Source organism: Sprattus sprattus (genome assembly GCF_963457725.1).
Source record: "Sprattus sprattus genome assembly, chromosome: 20".
NCBI classification, from domain to species: Eukaryota; Metazoa; Chordata; class Actinopteri; order Clupeiformes; family Clupeidae; genus Sprattus; species Sprattus sprattus.
Genome location: NC_137918.1, coordinates 18,274,904 through 18,296,676, shown reverse-complemented (window position 1 = coordinate 18,296,676; position 21,773 = coordinate 18,274,904). Strand labels below are relative to the sequence as shown.

General features: G+C 44.1%; 1 protein-coding gene across 1 annotated transcript in view; it reads right to left on the bottom strand.

Annotated features, from left to right (window-relative positions):
- Positions 1–12,383, bottom strand: part of pde4ca (phosphodiesterase 4C, cAMP-specific a) — a 21,591-nt gene extending 9,208 nt beyond the window's left edge. The window contains exons 1-6 of the mRNA XM_080859553.1: positions 11,732–12,383; positions 2,828–3,022; positions 1,500–1,536; positions 862–935; positions 724–773; positions 358–470 (exon numbers count right to left, since the gene is read on the bottom strand). Coding sequence (XP_080715679.1) covers positions 358–470; positions 724–773; positions 862–935; positions 1,500–1,536; positions 2,828–3,022; positions 11,732–11,865 — 603 coding nt within the window. The 5' untranslated portion in view covers positions 11,866–12,383. The remainder of the gene's footprint in view (positions 1–357; positions 471–723; positions 774–861; positions 936–1,499; positions 1,537–2,827; positions 3,023–11,731) is intronic.
- Between the last annotated feature and the right edge of the window lie 9,390 nt (positions 12,384–21,773).

Sequence of the window (21,773 nt, the reverse complement as noted above, 5' to 3'; positions counted from 1 at the left end):
GATGAAGTGTGGGGGGGGTGGGGGTTTGATGCTATGTCCAAAGCATGCATGCAACTCTTCCATTCAGAAAAGTATAGTCATATTCCATCCAGGGAAAAAAAGAATCAGTAACTGAGCAAGAGGCTCTGGGGGTAAAAAAAAAAAAAGAAAAATGCTTCCAAGCCCTGAAAGATGCTATTGGCTCAATTGTGAGAATGCTTCATTTTTGATACTGTGAGTAAGTATACATAATAAGAAAAATAATATTGTCATGTTAATAATAATAGTTATAATAATAATATGTTGTTGCTTTGCACATTGCACAAGTAGATAATATGAAATAGGAGAGTGAGAGTGTCCCTGAGTGTTGTAGATTACCTTGGTAGAGGCCATCTCACTAACAGAGTGACGGGTCTTTAGTGTCTCCAGCTGCTCCAGACACCAGTCCAGCTCCTCCATGGTCTCCACTGCCAGCTTCGGAAAAGGCTCCTCTAAAATAAAAAACACAATAACACGGCACATGGGTAGTATGCCCTCCATGGGTAGTGTGCCCTCCATGTTAGTGTCTAAGCTAGGGACTTGAAGCCTGTGATAGTTCTGTGCTTGTGGACTGAAGTTATGTGACCTTTCTGACAGTTGGATAGATTACTATTGCCGTGAACATGAAATGTGAACCATTTATGTAAAAAAAATGTATTCAGGGAAAGATTATGGATGGTGTAGAAACATGAAGTGAATACTAACCTGAAACAGTTGTCTTGCACAGGGATGGTGGGTTGTTACTTGAGGACCTCCTGTTAAACATACCATCATAAGTGGTGCAACACAATACAAATACAAATCATGTCAAGAAAACATGGTATGGCAAAACAAGAGGCTCACTTGCTTGGCACACGATCCTGTTGATGTGTCAACAGAGCAAAGTTGCTCCGTACCGTCCTTAGACTGGCCAGCACCTACATGAGGGGACACATTCAATTCATTAGGTCTGTTGAATGAACACTAAGTGTCGGCACAGCTGTCGTGAGAACATAGGGATCCTGTCACTAATATCATAATGAGAGATTGATTTGATAATGTATATTGATAAACTACACCTCACATTGTATTTATTTAATATATACATTATTTTGAGATTCAACAAAAAAAGGTCAGCATCTATTTGTAAATATGAAGATACAGACTGGGCCACCAAAAGCTGCCATGCTTGTCAGGATTTCAGTGACCCTTTGAATCTGTAGTCAGGACATAAAAGCTATCCTGTTTCCAGAGCCTTGTAGATTTCTCATCTGTCAGCAGCCGTATCGACAAATGTGGTATTGGATTCCTGGTCCGCTCTGTAAACTGAGCACTCTAGTGACGCATGTGCTACGTAACGTTAGCCACTGTGTGCGGAAGGGCTGTCCTCAGTAAAGTCAAAGCCCCATAAAGACAGACTTCACACTGTGTGAGTGGCCCGTTAGAAAGGACACCCTAGCCGACATAAACATGTAAGTGTTTGGGGTGTTTTTCTTACAAACCTGTGCAAAGGGTGTGACAATCATGTCTTCTCCATGCCTGAAACAGAAAGAAAAAAACTAACTAAGTCTCCATTTAGACTATTTTAAGAGTTGAGGGATAGTTTATTTAGCTGCAGATGTAGCCACAACTGAAAATATGCACCTTTAAATCCAGTTTCAGTTAAATACACAAAAATCCAGTTTTAAAAGCAAATGAACTTGTTATGCCTTACTGAAAATAAAACAAAAGGGAAGTAAAGTTACACTCAGTAAAGTTGGTGTTTTGATGACAATCAAATGAGTGAGTGTCCCTGCTGGGCTTTGGGGAAATGACACACGGCGGTTATGAGCGCTAAAAGGGACACACTGAACACAGGGATATATGTAAGTATTTCATGCATCATTGATTTAGGAGGGAGCAGGGCCATTACTTCCTTTAAGTTAGTGAACTTAATCAGGGCAGGGATAATAGTAGATTGTATAAATAAAAAATGTAACAAATCTTTTCAGGTGGGTCACATAAGTCTAGGTCCCAGGAGCAGGCTAGCGGGAGAAGGGCTACACCAGGTGTGTGGTTAGCCTCTGGGAGTAGCAAGGGAGGCAGGGAGGGAGATGATGTAAGACTTGGACACGATGGGAGGGACAGCCCCGGGAAAGGGTGAGCTATGGGGGTGTGACAGCTCTCTCCTCACCGAGTTAGCCAGTTGACTTCCCAGTGCTTCAAACTTTCTTCCCTTCAAAGAAACATAAGCAAGTTGTGTTGACCCTGCAACCAATTTTTTTAAGTCCAAACTAAGGTGTTTAAACAAGGGAAAACTGGCTCTGGCATGACTGGAAAAGAACTCAGGAAAAAAAACGAACCACACAGGACCATTTTTCCATCTTCTTGTAAGCCTCACATAGCAGAGATGACAAGCAAGTGTGCGAGGATGGAAAAAACAGCTGGCCATGGCAATAAGGAGGCTGGGATTTTCCAAAACCACAGAGCAGTGCAATTTGATGTAATGCTCTTATAAAAGTGTCCAACTTGAACTTGATTTCCTAACAACAAACAAGCATCTGGAGACTCTATGTGTGCATGCTAAGTTTATGTTAAACATCGATAATCATAATGCTGGTTGTACAAACTAAACTGATTAAAATTGAATAGCAACCTCGGTGATACAGGATGATTTCTCTGTATATTCAGCAGTTTTTTTTATTTAAAAAATATGTATCAGTTCAACGAGGACCTTGAGACTGAGTCCTTGCAGTGACATGACATGGTCAGAGCCAAGATGTCTTCATAATTCTGATAGTTTCAAGGCCGTGGCAGAGTATGAGATAGAAGCAGAGGCTGCCACACTTACAGTTCACTGGCGGTGGAGGAGTTGCGTGACATGGCTTTGGGTGAAAGGTCGAAGTCGGAGTCGGAGCGGTACAAGAAGGACTCGCGGCGCTGGCTGTGGGGGTATTTGGCCTGCGGGGCCAGTCCGGCAGAACCAGGGCTGGCCTGGGGGTCCAGGGGACTGCGGCCCACGGAGAGCCCATTCTCCACATCGAAACTGGGGAGAGAGGAGAGAGGAGAGAGGGGTGAGGCGCACACACGACCGATTGTGAGGTGAAGAAATGGAGGCATCCTGGTCAGTGCAAGGCATCTCCCGGAATGGATACTTGCAAAGAAGGGCCTATTAGCACATCACCACCAGCCATGGTGCCTTTTTAGAATCTGAAGCACCACTAAGCATTTCTGTCTTAATAACATTAGTTTAATATTTAACATTAATAACATTAGTTTTTATATCAAATTTTTATTCTTGCAATCAGTGCAGTTGTTTCCTTGTGTAAATGATTCATTGTAGTCTGAACCTGACATATCAGCTGTACAATTGCACCCATTCAGCAGCTCTCTGAGGACCTACAAAACAGCTCTACCTCCTGCCTCAGTTGCCTCAGTCTCTGCAGAGGATGAATCCATAAAGGCCTGCTGTAAGGTCTACGATAAGATGTGGAGGAAAGACCACAGTCATTCTTCTGTGTCTGCTTATTTAACTAATGACGAATCAATATCAAAACAAACTAGAATACACCAAGAGGTATGCACAGTCAATACAGTATCCGCAGTATATACAGTATCTCCTACAGGGCAGTATGCTACACAAAGGCTCTCAAAAAAAAAACTCTCAACTACAGGGCTTGTGGCACTGACTGGAATAATGCCCATCTCCCAGAAAGACTTCCATTACTATTTGGGCCCCTCTACGAACACTGTAACTCAATCTAGCAGTGGGATATCTTCAGGTGAAAAGGCATCATAGATTTAGGATTTAGGATTTCATAAGGATCCCCATTAGCTGATACAGAAGACATCAGCTACTCTTCCTGGGGTCCACACAAAACACATCATAGATAAAGATAAAGAGGAGACTGTGTCTGCATGTTTATTAGCAAGGAGGGCAGAGTGGGAAGACGTTAGGCTGAGGCTGAAGCTGATTGGGGGATGGAGAAGCCCCCCCCCCACCCCCCCCCCCCCCCCCCCCCCACACACACACACATACAGAGGCAGCACATCGCAGAGTGCTGCAAGGTCGGCATGATGCAGAAGCCTTGGCGCTAAAAATAGCTCTCACCACCCCACTGACGTGGGAAAGCGTGTGAAAGGGTCTATAAATAGCCTGCGCTCGGGATGAAGTGAATTCCTTACAGCTCGGGGAATGCACCTGACAGCGGGCTAATCAATACCTCCGTCTCTCCCACTCAGACTGCTCTGCCTGGCGTGTTAACCTTGCACAATTTCCCACTTGATTCTACAAATGCTAAGCCATTGCCAAATTAGCTTGCAAATGTTGCAAATGCTCCCAGCAACAGATGCAATGTGGTTGATTCCCAGGAGTCCAGGACACTGTTGACATACTGTAGATTAAATATGACACACACTCACTCAGAAAACACTAACATTTGGCATGGACAAAAACATCAGGACTCTCCCATCACAACTGACAACCTCATTGCCACAGAGTATGTGTTGTATTTCAGATCTTCAGAAATGATTGAAGGCATTCGATGGGGGAATCGACAGAAAATCTACAAAGAAGCAGGCAGTCACCACAGGTTGCCTTTAATACACTCCAATGTAATAGAATAGCAATACTGGCAAATAAAACCCTACCACGGGTGTTCAAGTTGCGTACTGTAAAGTTAGTTAAATCATTTCTTTGAAACTGTTCAAAGTACATGAGGGCAACCCAAGTATGTCTGTTGCTATTTAAAGCACTTCTCACAGCATTCGGCCGAGTTGAGCAGACCCAACCCTCCCACTCATTCACTGTTTCCACAGCAATGCTGCATGAGGACAAGACGGAGGGCTCTTACAGTATATTACATAAGAGATCCCGAAGATCTCTCCATTCATGTGACAGAAGTACACGGCACAGAGGGAGGGAGGGAGGGAGGGAGGGAGGGAGCGACAGAGAGAGCGAAAGGGAGAGAGAGCGAGCGAGCATATGCCTGCAGCCAAGGAAGGCAAGCATTAAAAACATTTCCAGCTGTCACTCCAATGTACAGTACATTGTGGGCAGGAGGTGCAGACGCTGAAGGAGGTGCAGACACTGCAGAGGAAAAGGGTTTGTAGGAAGGAGGCTCTGCTGCGCTCTAAAATACCTGTGCTTGAGGCTGGCGCCGTTCCGTCCAGCTCTCTTCTGCTTTGGTATCTCATCTGTAAGGATGTGTCTCGTCCGGTTGTTTCTACGCGTTCTGAGTGGCGCGCTGCTCCTGCGGAGAGCGCCAGCTCTGCCCGTGCGCTAAAAATAGCCTCTCCCTTTCCCTCTCTCCGTGCAGGGAATCCAAGCACCGGGGCTAAAAATAGCCTGTAAGGTAGTGTGGGCACATTGCACCACTGCGCTTCAATTCTTCCCCTCATTCATGAATATTTATGGAGGGTTCTATTTAAAGCTCGCGCTCGTGTATTTTTAGCGCACATCAGAAAATACCCACCCACACGTTTTCCCCAATGCTATTTTCAGATGTTCTCCTCGGTTCAAAGCATTTTTGATGCGATTTTGTTTTGATGGGTGTGCTGTTTTCCCCATGACTACAAGACCAGGCTGAAGGAGTTTGTTCCCACTGAAGAACAACAAAATAGGATTCACACACGGAAGGTGCACAGGTACGGAAATATGTGCACACAGTTCCAACATCCACTGAGAACATTATGGACATGACCACACGGGTAGTGTCAAAAAGCCATTCATCTCATAATAGCTCACTGTGTTTTAAAGCTCCTTAGTGAAGTATCATGCTGTTGTCTCAGTATCAGTATGTTGTCTACAATTGAATCAGTTAATGACGTTATATAGTTTACAAGGTAATGCATTCAGAAGTATGAAAGCAACATGCTATGGAAAACATGACTGATACAAATAGTTGAAATAGTTGAACATTTTAGAGTTAGTGTCCCTCACACAAAGGGAGCCGCCACTGTGTTTGACCGCAAACGCGCACTTAGATGAACAAAAGAACTGATGAACCCAAAATACCTACTCCCACTCGATCAACTGACACTTGTAGTCATCAGTGAGTGAGAGTTATACTCCTGCAGGTTCACAGAGGAGTGAGAGGAGAAGAGTTCCTTGGGAGAGGATGCCCCTACTGGTCAAAGATAAAATAACAGTTTCACTTTAACCGTCATGAGTTTTACAAGCACACGAGAAGAGATGAGTTCTTGTTTTGGTTGTGCTGTGATTCAAACACCACTAAATTATTCCTTTTGGAGCATCTCAATGAACTGAAGCAGTTGCTCAAACACACTTAACAGTTGCCCTAGATGTTGATCCATAAATGTCACAACTCTGACACTCCTCCCTGCAACAAGAGGGCCATAAAACCTGACAAGGCCTCCAAACGGCAAGAGTTACCACACTGGACGCATCACTGAAACACAAATAGGCCCAGGTACCCCCCCCCCCCCCCCCCGTCCGTCCGTCAGAGACACCCTCAGCACGGTGAAAGCACAGGCAGGGAGGGGGGTCGGTGTCAGACACATGTCACCAGAGGCATGATTTGTGGCACATCCAGCCGTCTGCGTCTGAACACTCGACACCGGCTCTGCGTCAGAGCACCGACTGACTGCGTCAGCCCCAACCCAGATACGCTGGAGTGGCCTCAGTCATGTTACCAGAGGAGGAATGCCTCCCGGTCTTGAAAGGCTCCAAAGCAGAGCAGGGTTGCAGGGTGGCCCCAGCGCAACGCCATCAGGGCCCACAGACATGAGAGAGGGGCTGCAGTGGCCTGATCTTAAGGGGTTGCACTTCACATGTTTACACATAGTAGAGGGTGCTGGCAGTTGACACGTAATAATAATAATAATAATAATAATTAATTTAATTTGTAGTGAACTCTACATTCAAACTGAATCTCAGAGTGCTACATAGTGAAAAACAGCCCATAACAAAAGCAAGGTTTAAAGAATAATACGTTTTTTTTAAAGTAGGAAACGCCTTTCTGAATAAAAAGGTTTTAAGGCCAGTCTTATAACAGTTTAGTGTCTTTGTTGCCCTTTAGGCCAGTCTTAAAACAGTCAAGTGTCTGTGTTGCCCTTTAGGCCAGTCTTAAAACAGTCTAGTGTCTGTGTTGCCCTTTAGGCCAGTCTTAAAACAGCCTAGTGTCTGTGTCGCCCTTAAGTGGTCCGACCGGGAGGCTGTTCCACAACACTGACAGCACTAACAGCAGCCCCCCCCCCCTCTCCAACAGAACATGAAACGATCATAAGTTGTCAATACTGAAACAGACGTACTTCACGTCAGGGGGCTTAGAGAAAAAGAGGGAGACAGAGGAAGAGGGAAAAAGAACGGGAATGTATACTTTATTTTCTGTTTAGAATCAGGGCTGCTGGACTGTGGTCTGCTTTTAATCTGTGAGGAGAGAAAGACGCAGAAACCTGTCCTCCACTGACAGGTCAGAACACTGAGAATATACAGCAACAATATACCTGGCTTCAGTGTGGAGAACTTAGCATTCATTTAAGATGGCTAAGGCAGTCAGTGTGTGTCGGAAGAGACAAAGAGCCTGGGGCTGAGGTGAATGTGAGCACATTTGACCGTAAACACCCGGCCTGCTACGGGTCATTAACCAGCCTAGTGGGACACAGTTCCTGCTTCACCCAGTCTGTGGTGTGTCCTGCAGACCAGTGCGTGTGTGTGTGTGTGTGTGTGTGTGTGTGTGTGTGTGTCCGTGTGTCCTGCAGACCTGCTATTGTTTCAAATCAGGGCCTTCAGGGTCTTCAGAATCAGTAAACACAGATCACTGCACGTACACCCACACGCACGTACGGACACACACACACAAACACACACACACTCGGCGCGCGCGCACACGCACACAAACACACAAACACAAAAGCACACGCACATTCATGTGTACAACCACACATACACCTGCACATAAACACACCCACACACAGACAGATTAATACAAAAACCTAAAAGCAGAAGTCCAAGTCGGTTCACAAATGCTGATTTGTAGCACCTTAACTCAGATACAACACACTCTTATCTAACTAGGGATCTTGGTAATTACCATGGGCCCCCATACAATAGGGGAGCTACTGAGGGGAGAGGATATGTCCTCAATTGTTTGAATCACCACTTTAAGCCAGAGTTAATGCAAGGCATGTGATCTTTCTGAAAGATATGCATCCCACGGTGATCAAAGTGAGAGTGTGCTTTAAAAGACGCCTGGTCTCACAAACATAACCAAAACAGGTCAACGACTGAAGGACTGCCAAAGTTAGTGAAGTCAAGCATGGGATTGTCTTGTGGTGTAGCTGCACTTTTTCAAAGTCTCATTGCAGCTTCTCCGTGACTCCAAGTTGCCCTTTGACACACTCCTGACTTGTTCTTTACAGACCTGCAGCTCTCTTTGATCCAGCCCTTACTGCAGCATCCATGTGCATGCTATTGTCCTCAGTAAACGCCCTGTCTGACTGGATGTACCAGAACTGAGTGTTTACAAAGGCCAGGGACAAATCTTTAAAACACGGCACGCTCCAGGGCTGACGCCTCTTCACTCTGTACTCTTTCAAGCTTCCTCATAGTCAATGGCAGCTCCTCACCCTCCATACCTCCTTACATTGTAACAACATGTGTAATGACAAGAGAATGGCAGGGACACAAGCTTCATTTAGGCTGGTGAATATCACCATGTTTCTTACCACAATGCCACTGGTTGAAAACAACAAATAAATCTTTTGGAACGTACAGTAAAATGCTGACAAACGTCGTTGCACAGACCGGGATAAAGTAGCCATGACCCCCCCCCCCCCCCCCCCCCCTCTCCCGTCATCTAAAATGGGGTCCACCCTGTCAGATCTTCCCCCACGATACCTTGAACTCTGACCTGAAGAGGAGAAGCACTCTCGGCAGCTGAAAGCACAAAGATGAGCTACAACCCGGGAAGACCTCTCACTACAAACAAACATCAATGAGCCGCATCAGGCTTTCCATGGTGGAGCCCAGTGCTTAGGGTTCTTCAAAAGGGCATTGGCATTCAGAGGGCCTTTCTGTTATCCTAAGGGATTGTTTTGCACGCATGTGAAAACAGTTTAGAGAAGCGCAAGTGCCTGGAACACATTAAAGGCGCAACAAGGCAAATCTAGAGGCCAATCGAGGGGGCCTGTTGAATAGAGTAAGTATGGAGTTGAATAGAGTTAGTATGGAGTTGAATAGAGTTAGTATGGAGTTGAATAGAGTTAGTATGGAGTTGAATAGAGTTAGTATGGAGTTGAAAAGAGTTAGTATGGAGTTGAATAGAGTTAGTATGGAGTTGAATAGAGTTAGTATGGAGTTGAATAGAGTTAGTATGGAGTTGAGTAGAGTTAGTATGGAGTTGAGTAGAGTTAGTATGGAGTTGAATAGAGTTAGTATGGAGTTGAATAGAGTTAGTATGGAGTGAGTGTGTGAATACAGTGACTGTGCTCTCTAAGGATTTTGGGTGTTCATAGGTTTCACAAAATCAGCTTTTAGGATAAGGGAAAGAGCTCCTGCGGTTCTTAGCACTTTAATGGGTTTTTCTGTTGGAAAAAGGCTAGAGTGGACGAATAAATCAACTGGTATTGGACCCAAAAGCTACCATTCAACCTCTCAGACATGACAAATCTCATGATGTTAAGTGAACTGTAAAGTTCCGCGTGGACGCAACCCAATTTTAACAAGATTACAGCTAAAATGGAGAATAACGATCAGCTCTCCAACACACTCTGTGTTTAATGGGACTAGTGACTACACCTGACACATTTATCATGACAGATTTTACTTTGGCTATGGGCAGACTGTTCTCAGCCAACTATTTTAATGTACTGTGATAGAAACCATTTTTTAAAAAGGTGCTAGTGTTAAATTAAATTGCATAATGTCTCCTCAGAGCTGAGGAGATGAACACTGCTCGCAGCATGGCACTGAAACCAAACTCATCATCCTTTAAACGGTACAATTAATCTTCACTCGGTAATCATTGCTTTTGAAAAATTGAACCTGAGCAAGAACCCTGAATAGATTCCAAAGCCTGCAGAAAAACTTAAGGAAGACGGATACACTCTACCAAATATGAGATTAAGAATGTTTTAAAGCGCTTAGGTTAACACATGCCAAAACCTACAACATTTCATGACTCAGACTAATCAGATTACCTACGATCTCCAAGATCCACAAAAGAACGAGAATAAGTAGACAGCTCACCCCTTTTTGTGCAGGTTGTATAATTAAACAATGCTTGTCTGCAATAAATGCATATAATGAAATGACTGCAAATGTACATGTACTATACTATACAATACAAACTGAAAATATCTTCATTATTGCACTATGCACTGATCTGCCTGTTTCTATGTGTGTATGGCCTCTCCTCCACCTGTGCCTTTGCTACTTGAGAAAGACCTCCCCTGTAGTTCAAACCAAATAACTACGCTCATTCAGAGTAATGGAGAGGCCTCCTGCACTTCCTGGGCAGTTCATGCTCAACACACTGTCCTAATAAATCCAAACCCATCTCATTTTCTCACTGCCGCTTCCCCACGCTTAGGATCTACTGCCTATTTTCAGTACTAATATTTTGCTTAAATGTTCATTGTGACCGTCTACCTACAGATGTTTGTTTTATACGCCTCCAAGTCCTCCACTCCCCGAAGTGCCATATTACATCTGATAAGCTTAGACATTGCATAATATATGGAGGCACAAAAGAGATCTAATGAAAACAGACCATATAGTTAGGATTGCTATCTGTGGCTACCCCCATAGACACAGATGACAAAAAGCCTGGAGGACTACATTTGTGTTTATGCAAGGGGGTACCCTGTGTGTGTGTGTGTGTGTGTGTGTGTGTGTGTGTGTGTGTGTGTGTGTGTGTGTGTGTGTGTGTGTGTGTGTGTGTGTGTGTGTGTGTGTGTGTGTGTAGGTGTGTGTGTGTGTGTGTGTGTGTGTGTGTGTGGGTGTGTGTGTGTGTGTGTGTGTGTGTGTGTGTGAACCTTTTTAAAATAATATTTGGGGTTTGTCCTGATATGTGTTCTGCTTGGCAATCCAAATAAAGTATTACAATGTATGTGTAGTTGCATGTCAATCTGCCTGTGTGGGATAGAAGTTCTCAGTGTGAATGTAAATGTGCCTGTGTATGTGAGCATAATGTGTGCCTGTGTGCGTGGTAAAATCTTGTGTGCACACATTTATGGGTGTGTGTCTTCTGCATGTGTGTGTCCCTTGCTGCGTATGTGAACCAGTGTCAGAATGTATGGATGTGTGTGTGTGTGTCTATGTGTGTGTGTCTATGTGTGTGTGTGTGTGTGTTTTTCTGTCTCCTACGCATGCACGCACGCCACAGACCCTGACTGACAGAGGGAGGACAGAGGCTTTGCAGCTCCATATATATCACTGACCACTAAGTGATAGAACAGATATGAGCCTTAAAATGGATCATATAAATCCTAACCACCACACCAAACTGAAGTCCTCACTCTTGTCTAGCATACAGTTTTTTGTGTTGTAGCACAATGAGTTCAGAAAAGCTCAGAACTGCTGGTGCGGAATAGATGGGGGACAGAAAAAAAATGATCCAGAATTTCCACATAACTAACAGGCACCTGCGGTACAGGATGCATATTACGGCTCAATCCCAAAGGAATCCTTTTACTTTCATTTCAAACCTTTCTACTTTGAAAAAGCATAAAAACAAAAAATAGAGCAAGTCAACATTAGGGCATAAATGAAGTGCGATGTGGGGTGAATTACCGCCTGCGTTTTTGAATAATATCAATGGGTCTATTCACAGCACAAGGAGACCCATGGATGTTCCCGTTTCGGACTTTGGGAGCGCGTTCAGCGGAGGAAAGGAATCCACAGTTGGTCGGCGCACTCATTTTCATGCTTCTCAGTCTTTTCTTCTTCTCCAGAAGGTCCTAGGTGGTCGTCATTTAAATGTCTCACAAATGTCTGTCTTCAAATTTTTAAAGCAGTCCTGGTATCCCAAAGTTCAAAATGGCCATCTGCGCCTTTATGTCAAATGCAATTTTACAGTCACTAGAACGAGACAAAATCACAATGACATCCATGTCTCCGGAATTCTTTACGGAGGCATACCACCATTTCCCACTAGATAGGGGGAAATGGACCTCCAGTCTGGCGTGTTTTGGCCATGCTCAAGCTTAAGCAGGCTAAACTCCATCTTCATACACATGACTCATACATGCCAGGAACACGTGTTATATCCTCATTAAAAGCTGCTGATGGACAGCACCGCACTCAGCCCTCCTCCAAAATGTCCCATAATTCCAGCAGCTCAAACTCTCTCTCTCCTCTCCCTCCCTCCCTCCGTTTTCCCTCCTCTCTGAGTATGTTCAGAAGTGCTCTTCCTCTCCCGGAGTGCCTCGTTGTGACAGGGAGACGGCGCAGGCGAAACTCCAGCCAGTCCGCCGCTGCTTGGGCCCCTTCACTGCACTGCACGAGCTCGCGCAGCTGCCTCTCTGCCTGTCTGCTTTACTGCCTGAATTACAGTGAGCTCAGCACTAAGAGAGAGGGTGGGGTCACAGACAGCATGGTTCCTGCCCCCCACCCCCACCAAACCTACGCCCTCCACCTTAATGCCTTCTCAGTTAACCCTTTGTGTCGGTGCCTGAGAAGGCTAACTTAACACACTTTGAGCTGCTGTAAGTAGCACTTTTTGCTGGAATACTGAAATGCTTTTCTGTCTGATGGTTACTATGAAAACACAGTAGAGGTTCTGACAAACAAAAGTTGGGACTCTCCTGGGCTTTGGAATCCCCGTCTAAAATTTCAGCCCGGTCCAAATCAATGAACTATTCAGGAAAGTCCTAAAGTTCCTTGCTGGTGTCCATAGCCAAATGTTTCACTGAAGAATGGCTGGCCAGAGTGTGCCAAACTTTCTGTCCAGCACTGCCACTGCTGTTCATAAATGCCAAGTGGTGGACACACACATAGTGTTTACAAAAGGCTACGAGTGTTTATCTAATGAGGACACAGTCTTGCAGCTACTTGTTGTTACATGGCTCCTCACCGAAAAGTGGATGGAAAATACCTATGCGAACATAACTAACTATGGCACTTCAAATTCTGCGAAATTAGGACAAATATTACAACACTCACAACCAATAATCTATATCACAAAAACATATTTATATCCACATCTCTAAGGGACAGCCTGGAAATCTAACCAACCTGTATTTCAGCAATGAATGAGGACATGCGTCCCCAGTAAAGTTGTGTAACTGAAATAGTTCCGTACTCAAATATAGATTACATGGACGTCCAACAATAACCAGATGGAATGCTGAGCTAGTTCGCCTATAACATTGCTTGGGGTCCAGAAAACATGACGGTAGAATTGGTCTGCAAGCACTCAAGCGAATCTATGTAAACCGATGCTTTCCAGCCTTTATATTTTCTTTGTCCAGATTAGAACAGTGTGCGCTTAAATATATCTGCCTCAGGAAAACATGAACCCATCCACACAAGAGGTAATGACGTAAACAATCTTACAAAACACTGAAACTCATATGTACTGTATATCATCTCAAATACGTACATCAAAACAAATCATATCTATGTAATCCCTCTATAGACCGATCCCAAAAGCAGTGGACGACAGATCCCCTAGGACTTAAGAGACTCATGATGAGAGGTGACAAAGTATATAACGTGCTTACTATCTTCACATTCAGGCAATATCAGAGATATTAGGACGCTGCACTCTAAATTAGCATTCTTTGTAGAATTCTACGAAATGTGGAACGAAAGGAGTTTCACTTGAGAAAGTAGGGCTGGGCATTGTGTGCGCAAGAGACTGAATGAAACACCACAGAGGAAATCGTAAAGCATTTTTCCTGACAATGGAACATGGTGACGTTCACGCAGGGAAACCTCAGTGGGGTTCGCAAGAAGAGATATAGGATCACTTCTCCGAACTGTCAGGTTTTGTTTGGGGGGGGGGGGGGGGGGGTGTTTCTCAAGAGACATGCTGAGGAAAACAGACTTAAATGAAAACATCTTTTTGAACAAGCATCTTTTTCTGCATGTTAATTGCAGTAGCAGGTCATGGTGTCTACAAGAGAAACCGCTATGAACCACCTCTTGAAAAACATTTATAAACATGTCTCTTTTCCACTTGCCTAATGACACCACTTATATGGTCAATACACCAGACAGGGCAGTCTGCGGGGTTATAAATATCTGACTCCAAGTACAATAAATCACAAAAAGTATTGTGATTGATTGTTCCCTCGAAGGCAACTGAAAGCGAAATAGCCCGAGCGCTTGTTACATGAAGAATGAGAGAATGCGTCAAGGTCATGTGTCAAAGATATTCTGGCTGGCCTTTCCTCGCAGTTCTCCTCCTTCAGATTCATGACCAAGATGCAGAGGGTCTGTGGAAAAGGGCCCGGGCCTCGGCCAGTCAGCGCGTGAAGGCAACCAGACCCTGACGTTTACGTCTGGTCAGCGTCTTTAAGGCCGGCTCTGAAAAGCAGCCCGGAGGAGGAAAATACATTTTCGGAGAGGAAAAACACTCTGTGAGCGAGCGGCTGTCCGTCTCTAACACGTTAGTCGTGTGGTCTCTTATAAAAAAAATAAAAAAAACCTTGACATTTAGCATGAGTGGTTTTCATGCCAGTAGATGATACAGTGCACAAACAGTGTGGGGCAATTTAAAGAGTGGATTAATGTGCGGACGTCATACTGTTAACGGCATGACGACACTCACTGGTGTGCCAACGCCTTCACTGTACCCCTGTGACCAGTCCATTGAGTAGAGAGAGAGAGAGAGAGAGGGAGAGAGAGAGATAAAGTGAGAGAGAGAGAGAGAGGGGAGAGAGAGAGAGAGAGGGAGAGAGAGAGAGAGAGAGGGAGAGAGAGAGGGAGAGAGAGAGAGAAAGGGAGAGTGGGAGAGAAAGCGGTGATGACCACAAGAGTTTGCCAAGGGAATGACTCACTCCCCCATGTCTCCTTCCTTCCTCAGGGGTAACTCTAGCCAGGCTGTTATGCCTCCCTGGCATGTGTGCTGCTGACGTGATGCAAGGGTCCACATACCACACACCTCAGTCTGCAGCGGAACTCAAACCCCTCCCCAAGACAAGTGGGTATTCTGACAGTCTCTGTTTCTGTCTCTCTCTCTCTCTCTCTCTCTCTCTCTCTCTCTCTCACTTTCTCCCTCTCCTTCTCCCTCTTTATTCCATCGGTCTAGTTCACCCTCACTATCACTCTCTTAACGTGTCTTTATCTATCTTTCTTTATCTCTGTCTATGTTTGCACGGTATAGCTATGTGGTCACTGTAAGGGACAACTATTTACAAATGAGACAATATTTCTGTCCCATTTCAACTGGATGTTTAGAAGGAAAACAGTGCACTGAGATGCCAGCGCCCTCTACTGGTGCCTATCTGCATCAAAAAAAAGTTCCTCTGCAAAACCAACCCTCCTCTCAAAGACAAATAGCAACGCCTGATCCTACAAAAGAGATTCAGAAACCACACTCTCATCTCACACATGTTTAGACATCAAGAGAAATAACACGATACACAATAATAAATCCTAACACAACGTTTTCCATAAGCAAAAAATCTCACCACAATGATTTTAACAAATTCACACCATACCTTCGACACTTCACAACCCTCCCTGGTGAGTCCATTCAGGCAACCAGCTTCTGTACAACAATGAGCCAGTAGAGGTCCCACATTACTCGCTCGAGACACCGAAGGACTTTTAAAAGTGCATATTTCTCGCCGCTCGCACGAAGCAGGTATGTTCAGTGCTATGGTGCACCATCGGAGACAGTTTTGGCAGTCAAACAGTTAGTGTGCGTTCAAATAGGCCGGGGCGATCAATGCGCTTTGTTGCTGATTGGGGAAATCAGTCATGCTGAAAATATGGAGCAGTGCGCTGACGCACACAGTCGCCCCAGCCACAGCATACGCAACTATCGACTGACTCTGAGCCCAGAGACTTTATGTTTGGGGCCCACGGTCACAGAGACCATTGTCCCATGATAGGTTGCCTCGTTTGACTCTTGGGACATCATCACAAAAGTACAAGGGCCCATCATCATAAACTTAAGAGAGGCTCTCTCTCTCTATATATCTCTCTCTTTCACACACACACACACACTCACACACACACACACACACACACACACACACACACACACACACACACACACACACACACACACACACACACACACACACACACACACACACACACACACACACACACACACACACACACACACTCACACACACACTCACATGAGTGCAACGGCACATATGGGCCACGGACCTCACCGTTACTGACTGGTATTCAAGAAATCTCTGTGTGAACGGGACCACTCTAACCATGAGCAGCATCAGTATAACGGTGTGACGTTTAAGGTCGGAGCTCCGCTGTGAGCAGAGAGAGGCACAGATAGACTCCTATATAGAGAGGGGTGAACAATAAAACAGGAGCCCACGATAAAGAGGAAAATAGATAGATAGAGAAATTGATGGATAGATGGATGAAGGGATGACGAGAGAGAGAGATAGAGAGAGAGAGCGAGTGAGTGAGTGAAGGAGAGAAGTGCTGAGGTCTGTGCCCTGGTACTGACTGGACTGCCAGTGACGACAGCCACATCTGCAGGACAAGCCAGCGCTTTGTGTAGACCAGCGGTAGGTGGTGGCAGCAGAGGGGGTGAGAGTGTTTTCTTTGGGTGTCAATGACCCCCTTGTTGACCACATGACACTGAGCTACGCGGTGGGAAGCCATGACAGGTCCATTACAGAAACACTGAACTCAGGAGCAGCGATGTTTTGGGGACGCTGCCAAACAGTGTCCGTTCTAAAGAGGTTTACAGAAACTTTGACAGAGCTAATACTCTCACTATTCAGAATCAACAATGTGAGTTTAAGCTTGACACTTGTTATTGTCACCCCACCTAAACAACTGATAATCCTCAGCACCCAAAATGTTTCCCCTTCAGTATTTATAATCCAAAATAGCACCTAGGCCAAAACTGGTAAGATATGTAATACTAACATTAATAATGACTCAAAAATTCAAGGCCAATTGCAGCAGATTGATTTAAAAATTAGTTGATTTTTACGTAAACTCGTCTTACCCAAGGACATTTTGCTTAAACACATTGTAAACCTACAATAGTGAACCGCTAATATTTTTGGAAGTGTAGGTCAATTTAAGTATTTAAATCGCCCCAAACACAAAGTATACCAGACAGCAAAGTATGAGTTTGATTTATTTATCAAATCAAAATGATATGAAATTTAATAAAAAGACACTGATTACCACGAGACAAAATTAACTCATCTAACGGGAGCATCTCACATCCTCATAATATTCAAATACAGTATGGTGTATTTTACTCAATTGTAATCCTATTGCCAAGACAAATTAAACCACAATGGTGACAGAGGTGACCTCAGTTTTGGATTTGTTCATGTGAACAGTCAAGAAGAATTAAAAGCAGAAAAAAGACAAGACCCAAGTCTATGTGGGTCTACACACTAGGGTCATTTAAGATGCCATTTGTCATCCAAATTCAATGCTCCTTTCTCCGTCTGTCTTTGGAAACAGTTTGGCGTTTTTGTAGCTCAATTCAAACAGGATCATGGCGTGCCTGATCATCGGGATTCTGCCTGGACCTTTCCCAGCATCCATATGGGGGCGGGGTGGGGTGGGGGGGTATAGCAGTGGACCCTGGCTGTGCCATCGATTGGTCAGCTCTAATGGCCCTGGGCTGTCCCGGGTACGGCCCAGGCGTCCATATAAAATACACAACATCAAGACCAAATAGAGCTTAAATGTCACCATTCTATCATCATCAGTTTTGTTCAGATCTAGCCAGGATGAAATTCTAGGACAAGAAAATCTATACCTCCGCAACTGCAGACTGGGGTTTGATGGCATAATGCTGCACTTATGCACCAAAGGGTTATGTAATGAATATATCTCTGCTCTTCAGAATAGAACAAACCATGTTATATTCATATGAGAATATTCATACCAAGAAATTGCATCAAGGTAGTTTGATACAAAAATGTGCCAGTTGAAATTGAAGTCTTGTGCTCCGAATATATGTATGAACAAATAAAACTAAAACTCAGATTTTGCTACTTTCAACTGACCGTTTGCTTATTAAAGTAATGCAAAAAAAGGGCATAACCACTTAGTCATTATATTCTGACAGTACACATTCTCTTTTTTAAATGAAGACTAACAGTGAAGTGACTTGGCTGATGAACAAGCAAATACATAAAAGTCCATTTACCTTTTAAAAAGCTATAATGTGATCATTATGATTCAGCAATTACTGTTTGTTTGTAAAGATTTTGTCAGTTTGAAAAGATTCAGCGGACTAACAAGACTGGAGCAGATTTACATCCACTTATGATTACATAACTCGCTGGCATTATAGAGGTATACAACAACTATCAATAAGCAGTTCCGGTTATGACAGCGCAAGGCAATTGTACACACTTGTGTTGTAATCTAGAATTACAAACTTAACTCAGTGAGAAAGCAACAGCTGCAGTTTTAAAAAACTGCCAGGATTAGACCCACTGCGGCTAATGCCTTATAGGGTGAGGGTGTAAAAATAAATCATAAGATTTGCCAACTTGCATCTCCATGTTGGCAAGATGATAACATTTTATATCAGATATAGCATTATACATACCCAATGCATGAGTGCCTCCTGGTCGAGTAGTTCATCTGCACAGACTTCCGGGGAAAGCGTGAGTCTTTATTCATTGTGGTAGTTTCTTTAAATGTTCAACCAAATTTACTGAGAAAAAAAAATACAGAGATTCACTGCGCTTCCAAGAAGGTGGAACTGTTGAAACGGATAGGTGCTGTATCCATAGATCTCTCAAGATGGCCCAAAATCCACATTCTGTTCAAGTAGATCAGTCAGGTTCTGCCAGAGCCTGTAGCCTCCATGGGCTGTAGAAACAACTGCTCAGTCACCTCCTCTTTGACAACTTCAACTAAACAAAACTGCAAGAAGTTTTCTGCCACACAGAGCCTGAGTGGCTATGAGAGGACCTTTAGACAGCCCCTCTACAAAAGTTCAAGTCACACAAAACTTCATAGTACAATAAGCAGTATGTTGTATGCACGTACTGTATGTAAGAACTTTCAGAGTCCGATTTTTCACGTAAAGCTGTGAGTCTCAGTCATCTGTCTGATATAATGAGAACACGCTCACATCAACCATGCAGATTTATCATTTCTGCCTGAGGGAACTGAAGCCAAAGTAATGCTGAAATTATAGCCAAAATCAGTCAGCCAGGCAGATCTGTAGCAAATGTTCAGCTTGCTTAGCTTGGCTGCTGACCAATGAGCTGGCAAGATAATCTTTTAACTTGAGTTAAACACATTCCTAATTAGGAAATGGCAATCTTAAATCAGAACTGTTAAATAAGAGGGATAACAATAAAATCCTGTCCAAACTATCAACTCTCTACAAATATCGATTCACAGCTTAGAGCAGAAAACACAAACATTCTCCGCAGAACAGAAAATTAAATCCAAGAAAATTGCCAAAGAGGGAAGGGTTTTATAATCCCATCAGGTGCTCCCTGAAGTGTGCAGTCCCATCAGCCTTCCATATTTGACAAATCTTTCTCTGAATCCTGAATGCTGGAACTAAAATCTGGCCTGGAACCACAAACAATATCTTGATAGAGACAGAGAGAGAGGCAGAAGTAGGAGTGGAATGCAGAGTAAAAGACAGAGACCAACCAGTCGGATCCAGAGGGAGGGACGGAGAGAGACAGAACCCTGGAGGGGGAACAGCGAGGCACTAGTGCTGAAGACCATGCGAGACATCAGATGAGTCTCCTGGTGTGGCCCTGTACTCCTCCTTCATGAGTCCATAGACCTGTCCGCCTGTTTCCCCTTCTGTCCACACTTAGTCCCACACATGCAGCTGACCTGCTTCCAAACGAGGCAACCAGTTGCGTCTATACCTCAGGCTAAATTCAATACATAGAGGGAGGGCTGCAGTGGGACGTGGCTTATAGGGTATTTACCAACACGGACAATGGCATTGGGTTGCCATTACACGCAGATTGCTGGAAAGTCCTAGCTTTGTGTTTGATTTGAGCATCGTCACCCGTATGCTGCTAAGAGTTTGTTAAGAGATGGATGATTTAACGAGCCAGAACCGATTCTGCAGCTAAGATGGTGCTTTGCCTGCCAAAATTTACAGCTGCGCTTTCACAATGAAAAATACATTAAATAAAGGAGACAAAGGATCGATTTCAAAGGCAGCTGTTAGTTGGTGAAAGTTGTCATGCGTCTTTGGGTAGTTCTGTGCCCTACTCTGACGCAAAGCCTCTTCATCACCTGACCTGTGAGATGTGTCAACAACATGGGAAGCGTCAGCCCTAGTGGACGGAAATGCAATCGCATATTGGCTCTGTTGTGCGCTTCATCACTGAATCACATGCAAAACACAGGTCCCACCAAACCACAAACACAAGCACGGGGTTTTGAGCAACAAAGAAATTGGTTCCAATATTACAATGAGCTACTCATACATCTCTACATACATACAGCTACGATGGCTAGGAAGGCAAAAATAGGAAATGCTCATCAGCTCATGTTGGTTTAAAACACATCAAGTATTTGTCATGGGTACCATTGCATGCACCTCAAACAAACAATCAGTCATATTTAGACATAGCTCACTGCTGTTTCGGTTTCAAACTCTGCATTCTTCTGGGCAAAACACATGTCCCACCAAACCACAAACACAAGCACAGGGTTTTGAGCAACAAAGAAATTGGTTCCAATATTACAATGAGCTACATATACATCTCTACATGCATACAGCTACGATGGCTAGGAAGGTAAAAATAGGAAATGCTCATGTTTCTTTAAAACACATCAACTATTTGTCATGGGTATGTACCATTGCATGCACTTCAAACAAACAATCAGTCATATTTAGACATAGCTCACTGCTGTTTCTGTTTCAAACTCGGCATTCTTCTGGGCAAACTAGTTTTAAACGTTATCATGCCCATAAATAGTGACTCATAGAGTGTGCTTAAGTTTGAATTGTGAGTGCTAGAAAATCACTAGTATCTTTAAAAATGGGCCCTGCTAATGTTTTGACTGGTATCATGTAAGAATGTACTTGCAGGGATCTAGAAAATTGTTCAACACAACAGTTTTTCTTTTTAAAATCTACCTGTACAAAAACTTGCAAATGACGGCAAAGATATCTCTCCACCTATATGACAAGCATGTTGTAGAGCAGCTCTTGTCTTTTTGGTATTGTTCTTGCTGATAATTTACCTTAAGGATTAATACAATATGAGCAATGCAGAAAAGCGTGACACATAAGTGTGGTCTCTGGCGGAGTGTTTACAGCAACATGCTGTAGTTATTATGGGTCAGGCAGAGGGTGAACTCCAGAGCTCTGGCTGCTTGAAGCACTTCTGCTGGAGCGGATGACTCTGGCCCTGGATGTAAACATTCTCTAGAGGCAGCGGGCCACATGACACAGAGTACAACCCTGGAGAACTGCGAGGCTAGAGCACAAGCCAGGGTGCCTTATCTGTTCTCTTTCAACTCAACACCTTTGGCTAACACAAAATATGGCGCTAACAGTTTTCACCTCAACTCACTCCAGAGGCTCAATGTCTACCTAAGAAAAAGTCACAAGTCACATGACGACATTCGCAATGGAGGCACACTTGAGAAACATGGAACATTCTACAGATTAGCCTGAAGATACTGCAGTATAATCACATTTCCT